General features: G+C 50.7%; 1 protein-coding gene across 1 annotated transcript in view; it reads right to left on the bottom strand.

Moving 5' to 3' along the window:
• Positions 1-20,704, bottom strand: part of SCARA5 (scavenger receptor class A member 5) — a 137,482-nt gene that overhangs the window by 91,313 nt on the left and 25,465 nt on the right. The window contains exon 3 of the mRNA XM_073335533.1: positions 17,653-17,781. Within this exon, the coding sequence (XP_073191634.1) occupies positions 17,653-17,781 (129 nt within the window). The remainder of the gene's footprint in view (positions 1-17,652; positions 17,782-20,704) is intronic.

Below are 20,704 nucleotides of genomic sequence, written 5' to 3' on the forward strand. Positions count from 1 at the left end.
CTGATTTATCCCCTCTGACATAGAGCCTGGAAGGCAGAGACCCTCTCACAAAGCGGGGTGGGAAGGAATGTTGTTCATCTGGGAAAAACAATGCCTCTCAGATACAAGCTAGCAGGAGACGTTATTTTCTTTGGAAGGTGCTGGAGGATCCAAACAGCCATAAATCCTTAGTCTTTGATCTCATTCATTCTGGCAAGGTTTGAGCTGGTTGGCTGCTTGGATGAGAGTTCTCCAGCGAACACTGGCAAATCTGATAGTCCTGGGATAGAACAAGTCACTGATGTGCTGGTCAGAGGCGGGGTGATTCTGTGGCTGACCTGTTTTGTGTTCTTGGGCACGGCACGTCTCTTTCTGGACTGGCTGTTGAGACTGGAAGCCATCTTAGCAGGGTCTGCCTCTCTGGGTTTGCACAGGGCTCTGGTCTAGGTACTGGTGTAATAATAAAACAGGATTTGTCCCTGTCTGCACTAAGTGGTGTTTAATGTTGTGAGGTTTAGCGCATCTTTATGTCCTTGTGAAGGCAAGCCCTCAGACGGCCACTTTTCAGTGGTAGGAAGGTGTTCTCCCTCTCTACCCTCTGTACAGCACTTTAAGACAAAGTGCGATAGGACAGTATACTATTATTGTTATGAATAGCCCAGGGAATTCTGCTTTTGGAGATGCTATTCCCTGCTCTCCGGGAAACAGGGCTAAGTGGCTCGCCACTGCATCAAAGGAACAGAGATTCTAAGGTTGTTGGAGAAGGCCAGGTGAACTTTCCTGAAGGTGTCATTTGCCTCCAAAGATACACCTGCAACTTTTATGCATTGTTTAGGGTAGCTGATGGCCAGCTAACCCTGCTCCCCATCCTTGCTGGGAGGTGACCTCCTTGACAGCTGAGTTTGTTGCTCTTTATGGGAAGGATTTGCCATGTATAAGCCACTGGCTCAATGTGTGTAACATGTCCCCCTTTTGTTGTTTGTCCACATACAAGATAAGAGCCTTCTACTGTTACCAGCTAATGAAGTTATTCCTTCAGATCAAGTGGCAGAGGCCCATGCTTTTAGCACGGAAGGTCTCAGGTCCAATCCCCGCTAGTGACCCATGGTTGGACACGAGACATGTACACTGGTCTGAACATAGCATGCTCAGGGAGATTGAATTGATTTGGGCAGTGCAGCAGGATGTCTAGTCATTGTTTTAGTGTTCTCCCAGGTAGAATTCACTCGCAGATGGTGTTCTCCATTGGCAGACAAAAGGCAAAACCTTTACTGTGGAGATTCTTTGTGCCCCAAAGGGAAGTTGTGGAGATGCTCTCCACTGAGCCCTTTGAAGTGGGCTGGACAAAGGCCGGGGGAAGCCAGGCAACAATGCTGCATGGGCCAGAGATGCACAAGATACTCTGCATTTTCATTCTTGTCCGTTCCATCTGAGAATCTCACTGTCTTTTATAAGCACTCATGCATGAACCCCACAAAGCATGTGAAGTAGGTAAGAAACTGTTATTCCCAGTGTACAGAGGAGCAAACCTGGGGCACAGAGCAATGAAGTGACACTCCCAAGGTCATACAGCAAGTCTGTTGCAAAGTCAGGTACACAACCTGGTAGATCTGACTCACAGCTCTATCTCTTAACAAGACCATCCAGGGCTTCACCATGTTCTACACGGACACACAGGGGGAGATGTCTGATGCTAGAGGCCTCTTTAGTCTAGTGGACAAAGGCAGAACAAGATGCAGGGGCTGGCAGCTGAAGGTAGAAAAATTCAAACAGGAAAGATGCACAGATTTCACACTGCAAGTGAGTAGCCCCTGGAACGGCTAACCAAAGGCTGTGATGGGTTCCCCATCCCTTGGAGTCTTTACATCAAGACTAATGACTTTCTCAAATACGGCTGGCTCAACAATAAGTTGTGCTAGAAGAACGAATCACTGGGTGGGCTCTCTGGCCTGTGCTCTACAGGAGGTCAAAGGAGACAACGAATCCTTCTGGCCCTAAAGTCTATGGATCTTGCTCTATAAATCTGACTCACTCTTTTCCTTCTCTGCTTTTTATGATTCCCCTCTCTCTTCTGTCAAGTGGTTAGAACAGACCAATACAGATTGAGTAAGATTGTTTATGTCCTCAGGAGTGTATAGAAATGAATTAGCCAAAAGAACCGCACTACCTCTTGAGTCTTGCAAAAGAGGATATTAAAAGCAGACCAAATTTAAAACCAGCCTAAATCTCCAGCCTATTACATCCTGTTTTGCAAGGCTCCAAGGTAATTCAAGATATTTTTAGTGGTTTGCTCATTCTTCTGTCCCTTTACATAGAGCGTATTGAGAATCACATGATGCTAGCTCGAGCCAAATTAGGAAAGGAGCTCTCCTTAACAGGGAATCTGCAGTATGTTCCTGGAAATACAAGAATGCCAAATTGTTTTGTGCTCAGGCCTAAATCACACGGCTGTTATTTACGTGGTGTGAATTTCACCTATAATGAAACAGCTGGTGCTTCACAAGCAGATAAAGGCAAGGCCCCCATCATTTGGAAAGGTCACTTGCAACAGATTCTTTAGGTGGGTGTCTTGTTTATCGAGAAATGTACACCCAGGGAGTAGCTGTTGGGAGCCATCTGGCTCACTAGACTGATAGCAATGACCATGCCCAGCTCCTTATATATTCTGAAACAATGGAAAGCAGCTACTTAAGACTCCACCATGTTGCTGCTTAACATCTTTGTCTCTTCTGCACAGATCTGCAACCGTTCAGCTATGATACGACTGTAACAATCAGGGTCCAGACACCCGAGAATGGGGAGGTTGAACCCCGAAGAGTAAGCAGTTGAATCAAGTGGTTGTATACAATGTTATCACGCTATACCACTATCAGGTAATTTACGAACGCTTGTAATGTTCTGAACTTGACAGGCCTCTGTCTCTTTTGTGGTTAGGGATGTATGTATCGGTATAGATCAGGGGTTCTCAAACAGGGGGTCGCAAGGTTGTTACACAGGGGTCGTAAGCTGTCGGCCTCCAACCCAAACTACACTTTGCCTCCAGGATTTATAATGGTGTTAAATATATAAAAAAGTTATTTATTATTTATTTTATTTATAAGGGGGGTCGCACTCAGAGGCTTGCTATGTGAAAGGGGTCACCAGTAAAAGTGTTTGAGAACCGCTGGTATAGATATAAAGCCATGCTCATACTTGTGCTGTGACATTCAGCTCCTCCTCACAACGGGGCAGTGGGCTGTCAGGCAGGGACAGGCACTGCCTCCCTAGAATCATAGACTATCAGGGTTGGAAGGGACCTCAGAAGGTCATCTAGTCCAACCCCCTGCTCAAAGCAGGACCAATCCCCAACTAAATCATCCCAGCCAGGGCTTTGTCAAGCCTGACCTTAAAAACTTCTAAGGAAGGAGATTCCACCACCGCCCTAGGTAACGCATTCCAGTGCTTCACCACCTTCCTAGTGAAAAAGTTTTTCCTAATATACAACCTAAACCTCCCCCACTGCAACTTGAGACCATTACTCCTCGTTCTGTCATCTGTTACCACTGAGAACAGTCTAGATCCATCCTCTTTGGAACCCCCTTTCAAGCAGTTGAAAGCAGCTATCAAATCCCCCTTCATTCTTCTCTTCCGCAGACTAAACAATCCCAGTTCCCTCAGCCTCTCCTCATAACTCATGTGTTCCGGTCCCCTAATCATTTTTGTTGCCCTCTGCTGGACTCTTTCCAATCTTTCCACATCCTTCTTGTAGTGTGGGGCCCAAAACTGGACACAGTACTCCAGATGAGGCCTCACCAATGTTGAATAGAGGGGAACGATCACGTCCCTCGATCTGCTGGCAATGCCCCTACTTATACAGCCCAAAATGCCATTGGCCTTCTTGGCAACAAGGGCACACTGTTGACTCATATCCAGCTTCTCGTCCACCGTAACCCCTAGGTCCTTTTCTGCAGAACTGCTGCCTAGCCATTCGGTCCCTAGTCTGTAGCAGTGCATTGGATTCTTCCGTCCTAAGTGCAGGACTCTGCACTTGTCCTTGTTGAACCTCATCAGATTTCTTTTGGCCCAATCCTCCAATTTGTCTAGGTCCCTCTGTATCCTATCTCTGCCCTCCAGCGTATCTACCTGTCCTCCCAGTTTAGTATCATCTGCAAACTTGCTGAGGGTGCAATCCACACCATCCTCCAGATCATTTATGAAGATATTGAACAAAACTGGCCCCAGGACCGACCCTTGGGGTACTCCACTTGATACCGGCTGCCAACTAGACATGGAGCCATTGATCACTACCCGTTGAGCCCGACAATCTAGCCAGCTTTCTATCCACCTTATAGTCCATTCATCCAGCCCGTACTTCTTTAACTTGCTGGCAAGAATACTGTGGGAGACTGTTTCAAAAGCTTTGCTAAAGTCAAGGAACAACACGTCCACTGCTTTCCTTTCATGAACAGAATCAGTTAACTTGTCATATAAGGCAATTAGATTAATCAGGCATGACTTGCCTTTGGTGAATCCATGCTGACTGTTCCTGATCACCTTCCTCTCCTCTAAGTGCTTCAGAATTGATTCCTTGAGGACCTGCTCCATGATTTTTCCAGGGACTGAGGTGAGGCTGACTGGCCTGTAGTTCCCAGGATCCTCCTTCTTCCCTTTTTTAAAGATGGGCACTACATTAGCCTTTTTCCAGTCCTCCGGGACTTCCCCCGATCGCCATGAGTTTTCAAAGATAATGGCCAATGGCTCTGCAATCACATCCGCCAATTCCTTTAACACTCTCAGATGCAGCGCATCTGGCCCATGGACCTGTGCTCATCCAGCTTTTCTAAATAGTCCCGAACCACTTCTTTCTCCACAGAGGGCTGGTCACCTCCTCCCCATGCTGTGCTGCCCAGTGCAGTAGTCTGGGAGCTGACCTTGTTCGTGAAGACTGAGGCAAAAAATGCAGTGAGTACATTAGCTTTTTCCACATCCTCTGTCACTAGGTTGCCTCCCTCATTCAGTAAGGGGCCCACACTTTCCTTGACTTTCTTCTTGTTGCTAACATACCTGAAGAAACCCTTCTTGTTACTCTTAACATCTCTTGCTAGCTGCAACTCCAGGTGTGATTTGGCCTTCCTGATTTCACTCCTGCATGCCCGAGCAATATTTTTATACTCCTCCCTGGTCATTTGTCCAATCTTCCACTTCTTGTAAGCTTCTTTTTTGTATTTAAGATCAGCAAGGATTTCACTGTTAAACCAAGCTGGTCGCCTGCCATATTTACTATTCTTTCTACACATCGGGATGGTTTGGTCCCTGTAACCTCAATAAGGATTCTTTAAAATACAGCCAGCTCTCCTGGACTCCTTTCCCCCTAGCCAGGCAAGACTAGGTCCAAACACCTAGCATCAAACGATGGGCCGTTAGAGTTAATGGAAAAACACTGAGACATTCTGGCCACCAACTCAAGAGGGAATTTCCCCCACCCTAAATAATCGTGAGCATAAGAAAATAAGAACGGCCAGACTGGGTCAGACCAATGGTCCATGTAGCCCAGTGTCCTGTCTTCCTGCAGTGGCCTGTGGCAGGTGCTTCAGAGGGAATGAACAGAATAGGGAATCATCAAGTGATCCATTGCCTGCCGTTCATTCCCAGCTTTTGGCAGTCAGAGGCTAGGGACACCCAGAGCATGGGGTTGTGTCCCTGAGTATCTTGGTTAATAGCCATGGATGGACCTGTCCACCATGAACTTATCTGATACTTTTTTGAACACAGTTGTAGTTTTGGCCTTCACAACATCTTCTGGCGACAAGTTTCACAGGTTGACTGTGTGTTCTGTGAACAAACACTTCCTTATGTTTGTTTTAAACCTGCTTCCCATTAATTTCACTGGGTGACCCCTGGTTCTTGTGTTATGTGAAGGGGTAAATAACACTTCCTTATTCACTTTCTCCACAGTCATGATTTTACAGACCTCTATCTTATCCCCTCTTAGGTGTCTCTTTTCTAAGATGAACAGTACCAGTCTTATTAATCTCCCCTCATATAGAAAGTGTTAGATTCACAGATTTATAGATATTAAGGTCAGAAGGGACCATTATGATCATCTAGTCTGACCTCCTGCACAATGCAGGCCACAGAATCTCACCCACCCACTCCTGCGATAAACCTCTCACCTATGTCAGAGTTATTCAAGTCCTCAAATCATGGTGTAAAGACTTCAAGGTGCAGAGAATCCTCCAGCAAGTGACCCGTGCCCCATGCTGCAGAGGAAGGTGAAAAACCCCCAGGCCTCTTCCAATCTGCCCTGGAGGAAAATTCCTTCCCGACCCCAAATATGGCGATCAGCTGAACCCTGAGCATATGGGCAAGACTCACCAGCCAGATACCCAGGAAAGAATTCTCTGTAGTAACTCAGTTCCCACCCCATCTAACACCCCATCACAGGCCATTGGGCCTATTTACCATGAATATTTAAAGATCAATGTTCCATACCTCTCATCATTTTTGATGTTCTTCTCTGAAATTTTTCCCAATTCGAATATTTATTTTTTCAGATAGGGCAACCAAAACTGCAAGCATACCATGGATTTATACATACCAGGGATTTATATCGTGACATTATGATATTTTCTGTCTCATTATCTATCCCTTTCTCCATGGTTCCTCACATTCTGTTCGCTTTTTTCACTGCTACTGCACATTTTGCAGATATTTTCAGAGAACTATCCACGAGTCTAAGATCTTCTTCTTGAGTGGTAACAGCTAATTTACATCCCATCATTTTAGCTGTATAGTTGGGAGTATGTTTTCCAATGTGCATTACTTTGCATTTAGAAACAATTAATTTCATCTGCCATTTTGTTGCCCAGTCACCCAGTTTTGTGAGATCTCTTTGTAGCTCTTCACGGTCTGCTTTGGACTTAACTATCTTAAGAATTTTGTATCCTCTGCCACCTCACGGTTTACCCCTTTTTCCAGATCATTTATGAATATGTTGAACTGGTCCCAGTACAGACCTCTGGGGGACACCACTATTTACATCTCTCCCTTTTGAAAACTGACAATTTATTCTTACCCTTTGTTTCCTGTCTTTTAACCAATTACTAATCCATGAGAGGACCTTCCCCCTTATCCCATGACAGCTTACTTTGCTTAACAGCCTTTGGTGAGGGACCTTGTCAAAAACTTTCTGAAAGTCCAAGTACACTATATTCACTGAATCCCCCTTGTCCACACGTTTGTTGACCCCCTCAAAGAATTCTAATAGATTGGTGAGGTGTGATTTCCTTTCTCAAAAGCCATGTTGACTATTCCCCAACATATTGTGTGGATCTATGCATTGGAAAATTCTATTCTTTACTATAGTTTCAACCAATTTGCCTGCTACTGAAGTTAGGCTCACCAGCCCGTAATTGCGAGGATTGCCTCTGGAGTCTTTTTTAAAAATCAGATTATTTTTAAAAACCATGAGTCACCATGCCAGGAGAAAAAAAAAGGAGGGGGGGGGGGGGAAAGGGGGCAGGGAGAAAGCCTTTTAAAAATAAGGCTTGAAAATGAGGCCCTCATCCGGAAAGTGAGGGGCTTGACGGGTGCTGTCGGTGAAACACGCTGGGAAGCTGTTCAAAGGCAACAGGAAACTTGTACTAGAAAGGGAAATTTCTCTGGTCTGCAAGTGTAAAGCCTGTGGTTGCATCTTCCTGTTTATTTGCTGTCACGTGTGTTTGCTTTTCCTTACTATTTTATCTCTGAATCTGTGATTTTTCTAATAAATAAACTTTCTATTTATTTTTACTCCAAGCACACTGCAGGGAGTGTCTGTGCCATCAAAAACTGGTGTTCTGGGGGCTGGTTTCACACCTGTGGGGGGTGATGAATGAGAGGGGTAAAGTCCGAGTGCCTGGTAGCTAAGAATTTGGGATGGATGGACTGGGGGACCAGAAGGGCTGCTTGGGCGGGTCACACTGCAAGGACTAATTAGCCTGATGGAAGCCAGCGTGAGATGTGTTTGTGGGCTTGCTACCGAGGTCAGGGCTCTAAGATACAGCAGCCCAGCATTAAGGCACCCAAGGATCCAAGACAGGTGATAATGGAACCCCCTTAACTGGCCTGGGTGATACCCAAAATGTCACGATTACTAAGGATCAACTTCTCCGGGCACAAACTTTAGTGCCTGCAGAATGCTGCAGCACAATCATAAGCTGTTACACTTCATGGCGGAATCACTCCGAGCTTCTTTGGCCTGTGCTCGTCAGGCGGTCAGCCAGGATGGTCACAATGGTCTTCATGGCTTTAGAATGTATGACAGGCTCCAGCCAGGCAGTCTAGGAGACTAGAGTCATTTTTCCCCACAAGAGCTACAGCCTAGGGCGTGGGCCATATCATCTTCCTAACAACATTCCCCCAGGAAATGTGTCTGCTTTCTGACCTGCAGCCACCTCTGGGAGACTGGGGAGTCGAGCTGGCTGGAAAACGGAATTTCCACCCCGGGAAGAATCAACATGATGTTTTTTGTCCTGATCCAGGATGAAAAGTTAAAACCTCACTTTTTCATGGTACAGAAATTCCAAAAAATTCTGTCTTGGGAGAACCGAAATGGGATTTTTTGGCTCGCTAGCTGCTTGCTTGGAAGGGTCTCATCAATTTACTTTTCTCCCTTTAAAGTGAGATTGATGAGACCCTTCCAGCCGTGTAGCTGTGGTGCTGTCATTTAGCTTCTCCCAATGGAAATTAATCAATTGTTGGGGGGCAAATTGAAATTTCCCCATGGAAAATTCCAATTTTGCATAAAGGGCATTTTGTGTTGGAAGATTATTCCGATGGAAAATCCCCAGCCAGCTCTGATGCCCACACAATCTCTGCTGGGGCTGATAGAAAGGTTTACTGGGATGTTATTTCTGCACTAGGAACTGGGCTGAGACCCACCACCTGAGTCAGCAACAAGCCATCAGATGGTGATGACTGCTGGGCAAGACTGGAGCTGTGCCAGATTTGAACAGATGACCTGGAAACGAAACTGCAGGGGAGGTTATCCTCATCACTGCCTATGCTGGAGCTGTTCTCTGCCTAGAGGGCTGCAGCCTTCACGACTGGCAATCCACGACTTCACACCACCCACTTAATTCAGAACTGAGCCCCACTACAATGTGGGGCAAAGGGGCCACATGGCTGGTGTAAACAACCAGCTGAAGATCCCCAGTTGGCATAAAGCCAATGTATCTGCCTTCTGCCACCCTCTCCCACCCCTGGCACAAAGGAGTCATGCTGGGGAGTAAAGGCCATGGGTGCAAGGGGGAGAGACCACAGCATATTGCGAGCCAGCAGTGCCTCGAGAGATGGCTGGTGGTCTCTAGGGGGCTGCCCAATAAAGTACCCAGATCCACTGAGAGAGATTTAAATAATAATAAATAATAATACCACGGCTATTTTAAGCTAAAGAAACCCAACAAGATATACCTTCCATAACATAACTGACACCAAATCTTCCAGGCAAAACTTCCTCCCATAAGCCTGACTCCCAGCCAGAAGCCAGGGAGTTTTATAGAGGGCTTCCCTACCCAGAACCCTTTGCGGAGAAGAGAAGCCCTTCCCCTGTCTCTCTGGGTGACGGACAGCCCATCCAGCCAATCATCTCTTTCTTCCTCACTCCCGGCTGGCTCTGCAAGAGCTTCACACACCTGCTCCCCTGCAGTAGCTCTGAAGCGTCTCTGCAGCCTCCTTATCTCGGCTGCTCTCAGTGGGACTGGGCGGAGCAGAGGATTGAGCTCTTCATGTAGAAACAGAAACTTCTCCCCTTCAGTGAGTCCCTGACTTGCTGACCTCAGGCTTTGCTTCCTCTAGCACAAGCTGGGCACTTGGCCGGGAACTAGGGGCCCGCGTATGACTTTTACATTCACGTGGTACCAGAACATTTTTCAGAGAAGGCCAGCTGAGTGCTCCGGGCCGGGCCAGGCTCCTGGGGTCTTCAGCGGCAGGAGGAAATAAAATCCTACAATTCGAAAATGCCGATCTCGGGAAACGGGTCATGGGGAGGGAGAAAGAGCTCAGCGTTTTTAAGCTCGTAAGAAGCAGCAGCAAAATGCCCAAAGCCCTTAGAGATGGAAGTCCCTGTTGCTTTCCTGGCAAGCTGGGAGACACAGCGAGTGGACGCAGCTGCTCGAGGACAAACAAGACAGGCTGGAGCATTGCCACCGGAACAACAAGGTTGCACTGGGCAAGGAACGGGGCCGGAAGGACTGGGGAGAGGTTTACAGGGGTGAGTCAGAAAGGTCCAGTTACAGGATGCATTATTGCAGGATCTCATCTCTGCGTGAAGAATCCATCCCTGCTGCAATCTGAACCCGGGGACACACAAATGGAGTTCAGGCTCCATTGTCTGTTCAGTCCTCAGCCTCTCTGCTGAGACCGTACCCACTGCAAGAAGGAACATCTAGGATCGTTCGAACTATGATGCTGGTTTTTGCAATGTGGATACCTGGTCCCTGGGGGAACTGAGCCAAATCCACCAAGTGCCTATCAGACGGGTAACGCTTTTTGATCACCAGCAAGCTGGGCAGGATGTGAACTCATGGTGAATGGTTCTATTAGCCACCCACCATGCCATCCACTTCCCTTGGCTATGGGGAACACCCATAGTGCACTTGGCAACAGGGGCTTGATCTTACGCTCTTTGGAATTAAGATCCATGAGCTTTGAATCAGGTTCCCGGTCAGCCGGGGGCATTCAAACCCAGCGTTGGCCAGGACGCTGAGCTTAAACAATAGCCCTATGATGCCAGGGCCAAAGATAGGCAGAAGGGAGGGACCGTGGTCCCATCTGAAGGAGAATGTCTTTAACAGGCAAATGTCCTCCCCTTTAAGGCACTGGGATATTAACTCTTCACCAACCTGTGTAGGACCAAACTGCTAGCCCCACATGCCATCCTTTCATGTTTTCAGACCTCCACCATTTATCTACTCAAAAAGTGATGTTTCTGGATGGATTTTTGCAGCTTTTTCTCTAAAGCCAAATGGTTTCCTCTGGCATAGGATTTTTCTTTTGCTATCGACTCACTCCAACCCCACCCAGTCTTAGTGATCTCCAGGGTCCCTAATAAACTTTCATGACAGACAGGACCATTATGATCACATAGTCTGACCTCCTGCACACTGCAGGCCACAGACCCTCACCCACCCACTCCTGTAACAGGCCCACAACCTCAGGCTGAGTTACTGCAATTCTTAAATCTTGATCTAAATACTTCAAATTACAGAGAATCCCCCATTTACTCAAGTTCAAACCAGCAAGTGAACCATGCTCCACACTACAGAGGAAGGTGAAAAAAACCCAGAGTCTCTGCCAGCCTGACCTGGGGCAAAATTCAGCCCTCCAGCCAGGTCACTATGGGGCTTCCCCTTCTGGGGTACAGAGTCTCCCTGGACCCTTTGTCCAGGCAATGCCACCCCATCAGTGGCTCAGGGGAACCCAGGTACACCCACTACTCCAGGTTCCAGCCCAAGGACCCTACAACATACAGCCAAGATTTGCTCAGTCCCTAACCTTGCTCCTCTCTTCCTGAGCTGCTGCCTATTCCACCTCTCACAGGCTTTTTCTCTCCCCGCTTCAGGTTACACCCTTCCCTCAGGGCTGGGCTCCCAGGGTCCTATTCTTTCCCTGGGGTCCCTCCTTCCCTCTCTAATGCACAAAAGGTGTCTGCAGACTTCCTCACTACAGCCATGTCTGCGGCCAGCTTCCTGGCTTTATCCTAGCCCGGCCTACACCTGCTCAGCTGAGCTCCATCTTCCAATCAGGGGTTGCTTCTCCAGCCTAAGCCCTCATGTGTGGCCTATCTCACTAACCCAACCCTTTCGCAGCTTCCTTCAGCTTTTGGGGGCTGGTGTGGGGTGAACACCCCATCACAGGGTTGTACAGCGTTCCTGGCAGGGTATGGTCCCTGGTAAACAAGGGACAGAAGCCGGGAACTCAAGCTGTGTAGAAGCTTGTTTGTTTTGGCCTGTAGTTTGTAGGTGTTTTCATTAAGTTAATAAATGCCTCTTGTTGAAGATGGACTGATTCCATAGAACATGGCAGTTGCGTGGCATATAAAACACTAAATGTTTTTCTGTTTCAGCATCATTTACCTCTATTTCTCTTTTCTCCTCCATCTGCTTGCTGTGTGTCTGTAACTCTCCTTTTTCACTTCTTTAGCAATCTGGCTTCAGTTCCTTTGGACTTCTGCTGCTTGTTTGTGCTCACGATGAGTGAAATTCACCCTACGCTGTGAGCCAGCACAAGAGGCCCAGGACATGTCCTATTTTAAGGGCTTTGTGCTGGGCCTTGTCCATAGGGGTGAATGTCACCCACCGGCCCCCATCCAACAATGGGATCTGCCAGCATGGACCTAGGTACTAGCACACACTGAAGGGGGCAGGGCTCTCTGCATTGAGGGCTGCTACAGCCAACCCCTGCCCCACATGGCTTATATTTTTATTATTCTAGATTCTCGCCTGGACTCAGGGGTTGGAAGCCAGGACTCCTGCATTTTGTTTTGCTGCGTGGCTGGGGCCAAATGTTCAAAGACAGCCTGTGATTTTGGAAGCCCAACTTCTAACAGAGGGAGGAGGGCAGATTTTTAGAGCTGCTGAAGTAACCTTCCCCGGCTGTGTTTGAACTCAGGACTTTCCATACCAAATCACAGGTCTCTACCACTTGAGCTAAAGGAGTAACTCCCTTTGCTATTAGCAGTAGTTGGCTTTTATCCTCTATGTAAACTAGTCCTTATGAAGGAACAGAACGCATACTTTGCCAATGTATTATACTGAGCACTCCCCAGTGAATTCAATGGAAGTGGGTGAGTACTCAGCAATTTTGAAAGCCAAGCGCTTGTGGATAAGTGACTTCAGTAAACAGCTGCAGCCAACATTAGAGGCCATCTTTAAAAATGGAGGTCTTACCCTCTTGTGATCCCCAGTTCACCAAGGATGAATTAATCTGTTTGTAGAGCACTTTGAGTGCCTGAGATTAAAGGTCTTAATTAGGTGTCTTAATTAATTTAGGGTACAGATTCAGTCTGACCAATTCCAAACGTTCAAAACTCATACGTTGGGTCCCCCAAAATCATGAGCTTGGGTTAAAAATCAAGAGATTATAAAATAAACCAACATGGAATCCTTTTTATTTGGCTCCTGGTTTCGGAGCCTTTGGCGATCACAATTTCAAGCTCTCCTCTGCCACCACAAGGGTTAGACACTTACTTTTTTTTTCACGTGAGGGCTGAGAGTCTAACGTAATCACCTGACTCCAGGAGCTGGAGTTTTAGAAAAAAATGCTAGAGATTGTGATAGAATTGTGAGAGTTTATGGTGGGGTAGTCCGCCCCCTTAAGGGCAGTACTGCCTACTGGCCAGTCCACCCTGCCACCTGGCATGGCTCTTTAAGGGTTGAAAGCTCTGATTATAGATATAAGGACCTGGGAGATACTGGGAGAGAGGACAGGGTCCCAGGAACAAGAAGGGTTGGGGAGGAAACCCTGTTATTGTTTCTTCAAGGGCCTGGGGCCAAGAGCCTTGCAGAGATGATGATAAGCTGGGAGAAGGAGGCCCACTTAAATGCTCCCTCATCCCCCATAGCAGGGCAGATGCCCACTGAAGACTGAGAGATAACCCTGAGGGGGAACGCAGCTTCGTGCGTAGGCTTCAGAGGAACCTGGAAACCCTGAAGCACCTTTTGTTTATTTGGGACTTTTCGTTTGGTACTCTTTTGCATGAGATTTTCCGACAAACAAGCTCCAAGGAGGGTAACCTTGCATCAAGGGTGCCTGAATGGAGTTACTGGCTTCCTGAGGAGGGAAACTGAGGCAGGGAGTACCCGCAGCATCACGCTAACTCAGCTTGGGGCACTGCAGGACACTGCCGGGGAGGCACACCCTGTGACAAAGTTGGCTACACTACAGATTTCCTGTGACTGCTTGTCTAATGGAGCTGCTGTGGGGCTGACAATTGTAAATACACCTGGAATAAGGGGGCCAGTTCCCTCATCCCTGCACAACTCCTGACACGAAAAGGGTCAGGACCCTTGATTCAATAACAATATTCCTTGGCCCACCCCAGAGCCCACACCCCCCTGCACCCCAAGCTCCTGCCCCAGCCCAGAGTCCCCCACACACACCCTGAATCCCTCATCTCCGGCCCTACCCCAGAACCTGCACCCCCAGCCCAGAGCCCGCACCCCCCTGCACCCCAACCTCCTGCCCCAGCCCAGAGTCACCCCCACACACCCTGAATCCCTCATCCCCGGCTGTACCCCAGAACCTGCACCCCCAGACCAGAGCCCCCACCCCCCTGAACCCCAACCTCCTGCCCCAGCCCAGAGTCTCCCCCCACACACCCTGAATCCCTCATCTCTGGCCCTACCCCAGAACCTGCACCCCCAGCCCAGAGCCCGCACCCCCCTGCACCCCAACCTCCTGCCCCAGCCCAGAGTCACCCCCACACACCCTGAATCCCTCATCTCTGGCCCTACCCCAGAACCTGCACCCCCAGACCAGAGCCCTCACCCCCTCCCGCACCACGACCCGCTGCCCGGAATGTAGTGAGCCGGGGAGTAGGGCCTCAGGGAAGGGACGAGGAAGGGGACAGGACCTTGGGGAAGGGACGGGGCTAGGGTGTTCAGTTTTGTGCAATTAGAAAGTTGGCAACCCTACCAGGAGAGCGACTGTTGGCAGCGTGTTGACTTTGGAGATTTGGCTCGAGTCCCGTGGGTTAAACCCTTTCACAAACTGCAAAGGAGCAAGACTAGGGAAAGGGATCAGCCGATGCAGTTGCCCTACCTCTGCGGAAGAGTGGGTCGGTGTTTCCATAGGCACCTGGCATCGGGGAAGCTCCATAGGGATGTTTGTGTGTAAGTGTGATGTGGGGCCGGGCTCCGGCTTGCCTCCATTCACATGATCTGCCTGCACATTTTAAATTACTCCCAGCAGGGGAGAGAATAAAAACATACAGACAACTGACATGAGGCCCACCCTGCCTTCCAAGCGTTCCCTTCCCCACCCCAGAGCTCCGCGCATCCTGTGCTTTGACAGCAGGCAGATGGCCTGCTTCCAGCCCGCCTTGCTCTCCGGGAAGAAGACTGTCAATATTGAGAAAGCAGAGGGATTTTTTGGAAGATGGACGGGTGCTGCATGGATCCTGTAGGTGATCTATACATGCTTGCAAACCAGTCTGGGTGTCACAGCCCAAATGGTTTCTTAATTCATGCTCCGGTCGGGGTGGGGAGGTGAGTGTGAACGGAGGACGGAAGGAAGACACTGGTTGGATTCTTTTGTAAACTGTCGAAGGGACCAAGTTCGAGCTCTGCTTCCATTTAAGTACCCAATGCTACTGCGCACCCATAGTAAATGCTGTAGTGAACAGGCTGCGGTGTATGCGTTAACAACACCCTCTGCTGGATTGAATGAGACCGGTGCTGACATGTGTCTCAGTGACCCTATACTATGAACTCCCAGTGGAGATTCTCCTTTGGCTGAAGAGCCCAGGGGTTTTGAAACAGGAGGAGCTGGGTTCTATGTCCCTTGTTGCTGCAAAGTTCTGGGAGGTCCTTCTGTGTTCTAAGTCTCCACGGATTCGGGGATGGAGAGGAGTGAGTGGGGGGCAGGGTCTTGGGGGAAGGGGCGGCGCAGGGGCTGGGCATTGGGGGAAGGGGCAGCGTGAGGGCAAGGGCTCGGGGGAAGGGGCGTGGTGCGGGCGGGGCCTAGGGACAAGGGGTGGCACGGGAGCAGAGCCTCCGCGGGAAGGGGTGGCCTGGGGGGGCAGGGCCACAGTTCTGGCGCCGGTGCCCCCCCACTTTTAGGGAGTTTCCACCGCGCCTGCCTCTTAGTCCAGGGCAGGGTATCTGGGGCTCACAGTTGCTAGCCTGATTCTTCCCCCCTGGCCCGAGCTCGTTCTAGCAGTAAGAACTCAACCCCGATCCAGTACTGCCCCCCAGCTGTGTGAGGTTTCTTTCCCCACTGCAACTATTGCCCGCCCGCTTTCCTCCAAGAAGTATGTGGACGTCTCACGATGCCTCGTGGGAGATCCGAGTTCAGGAGTGCTCTCGGGAAACTCACTGGCACAGTTGCTAGGCTGCTAGGGGGGTAAAAGCCTACTGCCGCCGGCTGATGGAGCTCCTCCTCTAGCTCAAGTGATAAAGGTCAGGATTGCGGTGCTGATGGCAAGGGATTCAAGCCACGCTGATGACCCAGGCAGGGGGAGTTCTTAGGGTCAGCCTCTCACGTCCCAGGCTGACAAGGCCTGTGGGAATCTGGTGCACTGGAGTCCTGCCTACTTGTGCAATTGATCAAGATCCCAGGTAGCCCTGTGGGTCCGAGTCTTGGGAGATGCGGCTGAAATGCACACAGAGGTCTTTGTGATGATTAATAATCACGCTTATTATGGTGGTGTGTAAGGGCCAACCAAGAATGGTGCCCCACTCTGCTAGGGGCTGTACAAACCTTCTGAGCATCCCAGCCAGGCCCAGAACGATGGCGTTTCTCCAGAGTTGTGTGGAGTCAGGACTTGATTTCCATGGTGTCGGGTTTGGGAGGCCCATGCTGCTCTCCGTGGGAGGCCTCTCAAACTAAACAAGAAGTGGATGGGTTGTTTCTTTCAAGGGTCAGAGTGAAATCAAAGGCCCAGACCGCCAAGCGCTGCATTGCAATTTGGCCTTGGGGCAGCTGGGAACGATTGCAGTGGAAGTGGCTTTGCAAAACATTCGGGTGGAAACAGCCCAGCCCACAAAACCAACACATCAGCTTGGGACCGGGGCAGGTCAAGGCTGCTCATTAATCCTCCACTTGGTATGCCTTAGCCTGATGCAACACGGCCCTCTGGAGCCAAGAATTACTCATGCTGCGCCTGGTTGAGCATGGGGTACGGATACACCCAAGGTGCCGGGCGGTGGAGTAAACAGATAATCCTGGAAACATGCTGGGGGAATTAAGGGCTTTCCGAGGGAGATCTCTGAGGCTCAGCGACGGAAGGAGGAAGAACGCGGCCGCGGAAAAGCAGAGGAGGCTCTGGCCCACTCATTATGTTTTGCCTTTCTCTAGTGCCTGAAGATCTCAAAGCACTTGACAAGCATTAACTGATCAAGCCTCACAACCGCCATGGGAGAGAGGTACAATTGTTATCCCCTTCCTAGGAAGATGGGAAAACTGAAGCCCGGGGAGATTTTTTTTTGTAACATGACTTGCTCAAGATGATGCAGCAAGTCAGTGGCAGGGCCAGGGGGTCACCCTCGGTAGTCCATCACTTGACTGGTCCTACGCGTGGTCACTAAAGGCAGTGCCCAGGGCTGCAGGCTGACAGCTGCCCTGAGGGACGACTTAGTGAAAAAGTGAGACAGAGAGGGCGACCACAGCTGGGCATTTGGGTCTTGGTGAGTCCTAGATTTCAAAGCCAGAAGGGACCACTGTGATCATCCAGTCTGACCCGCGTTTCCTGCCCCTCCCTCCCCCGGATAGCACTGCCGGAAAACTTCCCTGCATTGATCCCTGCTGGAGCTGGAGCCTGGCTTTTAGAAACCACCTTAAGCAGCTCATGCGGTGCCACGAGCATTTTCGGCCCCGCCTGGCTGAAAGAGGTGGCAGCCCAGAGACGGCTGCGGAGGCTCTGGTACGAATGCGGCCTTCCCCACCCCTTTCCGCTCCTCCCCGGAGAGGGAGGCAGATTGGAGGCGCCTTTACCTGCCAGGATGAAGACGCCGACGAGGATCAGGAACACGAGTAGGTAGAGTCCGACCACCGCGTACTTCAGAGCCGCGATGGACCCCAGCCGGCCACAGCGCCCCACTCCCTTCCTCCTGACGCCTGGACCTGGCGGGGGACAAAGACCTGTTAGGAACAGAATTCTCCTCTCCTCTCTGCTTGCTCGCCCTCAGCCGTCCTCATCCAGCTCCTCTGCAATGCTAAGAATGAACACGTGTGGAGGAAAACCCGCTGGCCCCAGAGCGAGGTGAAAGCGTGGGAGCCTGGGGGCTGGCCGTAAAGGCTCATTGCGTGGGACCCAGCCAGCTTCCACTAGCATCAGTGGGGGTGGATCAGATCTGTTTTGTGGGGCAGACCCAGTGTCCGAATCACCGGGGAAACGAGAGAGCCAAAGAAAAGCGGGAGGGAAAAGGAGAGAGGGAGAGAAAGAAAAGAATGAAAAAGAGAAGGAGGATGAGAGCCGTGAATATGCCGACAGCTGGCCCAGTGCAGCGGTCAGATTGTCATCACCCAGCAGCATTGGGAAACGTGGCCAGCCGCGGGCCCAGAGCCGGGGCAGCTCTGCGGCTGGGATTTTGGAAGGAAACAACCAACGGGTTAGGGAGGGAGCCGGGCGGTCTCTCCAGGGGCACCTCAGCGCATTGCAAGGCAGGAGCAGAAGAGCCAACTCGGCCCTCTTCCCCTCCCCTGCCACACCCCTCCCGTCTCTGTAAAAACCTTTGAACAAAGGTTAGCGGGGCCGCCTCCTAGCAACGCTTGGGAAATGCCGAACACGGTGAAAACCAGCCAGTGGGGAGGCCCTGCTACATCCCTGGGTGTGAACCCCACCGGGCAGCTGGGCAAACTCTGGCCCCGGGTCCTCTGCAGCCCTGGGGCGGAGGATGGGACAGCATCCCTTGTGCTCAGCGGAGCAGAGGGAGGAGCTAGGCCTATCTGTGAAGCACCCTGGGGTGGGGGCAGTGAACTGGCCAGGGCATTTACAGCCACTCCCCTCCTGTTGACATCTGGAGCCTGGGTGGGATTGGGGGTATGGCCACCGTTCCTGCCTTGCTCAGACCCCCACCACCCGAGCTGGCAGGACTGAGTCAGCCGTCCCCCCTTCAAATGGCAGCTGCCTCCTGTGTGGACATAGGGAGGAGAAGGATCTCAGTGATCCCTCTTTTCCCGTCCACACAGGGCCAGCCGTGACTCGGTCCAAGCCAAAGCACGTCAGCGCGGGCACTTGGCCATATGGCCATGGAGCTGGTCACAGCACCTAGCCCAGTGCTAACTCCCAGAGCTAGGCCCCCAGCGGGACGACTGCTCAGCAGTGCATCTCACACCGTGCGCATCTCACACCGCAAGGTTTTCAAGCCCCAGACCTGCCAGACCGGCTCTGCCAGGAGACCACCAGCCATGCCCCCGGGGCCAGGCACAGCACGAGCCTCTGCCTTTGAGAGGGAGCAGGGAACAAAAGCGCCTGGCCTTGAGACATGAGGCAGGGATGCAGCAAGGTCCCGGCAACAAATACATCGCATGCCTTCGAGAGGGCGAAAATAACATGGGGCCGGCTGGAGCGCAGATAAAACAGAGGGGAGAGAGAGAGAGAAACTGATGAAGACCTGTGCTCGGGAAATCCCGACAAAAAGCCCTTTGTTTACTGCTGTCCGGAGACGTAGAATGTCCTTCCGCAGTTATTGCAAATCGTTATTTCTTTGTGTTACCATAGTGCCTAGGAGCACCAGTCATGGACCAAGAGCCTGTTGCGCTCAGCACTGTACAAACACCGGACAAAAAGACAGGCCCTGCCCCCAGGAGCTTACACTCCACATATCTGACAAGAGACCACAAGTGGATACCACAAACAGACTGGGGAGCCCCTCTCGTTACATCGCACCTTTCATCCTTAAATGTAGTAGAGGCTGGGTCTATTCAAGTGTCTCTAACGCACCATGAGTGTGGTCATCATAATCATACCTAGCTCTTATATGGCGCTTGCTTCAGTAGATCTCCAAGCTCTGTACAAAGGAGGTCATTAGCATGACCCCATTGTACAGATGGGGAAACTGAGGCACGGGAAGGTGCAGTGACTTGCCCAAAGTCACCCAGCAGGCCAGTGATACAGCTGGGATTGGAACCCAGGTCTCCAAATCCTAATCCAGGAGCCCACTAGGTCACACCGTCTCCCCCGAGCCCCAGTACTTAGTCATTTGCTAGCTCTTTGCAAACACTAAGCACAGCCTCACGACAGGGACTGCAGAGATTGGGCTGCATTATCAACACCATTTTTATGCAAGGGAAAACGGGCCCAGGGATTAAGTCTCCAAGTCTCCGGAGGGAATCAGTGGCCAGATGGATACATGAGCTCAAGAACTCCTGGCTCCTAGCCCCTGTGCTCATTCCACTAGTCCATGGCACCACTCGCCCAGGGCTGGGAGACCTCCCACCCCCTTGAGGTTGCCAAAGTTAGTGCCAACTAGGAAGTGATCAAAGACTTGCTAAAACCTAAGGATGCTACTGCAACTTTACCTCGTTGAGTGGAATTTAGTTGGATTGAGACTGGACACATCTCAGGGCAGGGGCCTTGTCTACCCAAGTGTCTGTCCAGCACCAAGCACAACAGGACCCTGATCCCAACAGGGGCCCATTACTTAGGACAATTCTATCTATTGCTAGCCCCCTAGCCCCATCAGGCTGTACCTGGATTCTGCAAACATACCAGGAGCACGTCGCTCGGGCAATAGATGACGAGTTTCTCTGTCCCACCAGCTGTTGGCGGTCTTGTACCTCTCGAGGAGGTCTGACGGCTGGCTGCTCTTGAGCCATCTCTACCCAGGGTGGCCAGGTGCCTGGTTTTCGACTGGAAAGTCCATTCTAAAAGGGGACCTGACAACGTCCGGTCAGCTCCACTGACCGAACACCCAAAGTCCAGTTACTGTGGGTGGGGCAGGTGGAGGGGCTGGGTCATCACCCGCGCCAGCCCCCACTCAGCTGGGGCCGCCTCCTACCTGCATCGGGCGGCTGCACCTCCCAGCTGCAGCAAAGCAGCCGA

This window comes from Lepidochelys kempii, chromosome 3, assembly GCF_965140265.1.
Source record: "Lepidochelys kempii isolate rLepKem1 chromosome 3, rLepKem1.hap2, whole genome shotgun sequence".
Classification (NCBI taxonomy): Eukaryota; Metazoa; Chordata; order Testudines; family Cheloniidae; genus Lepidochelys; species Lepidochelys kempii.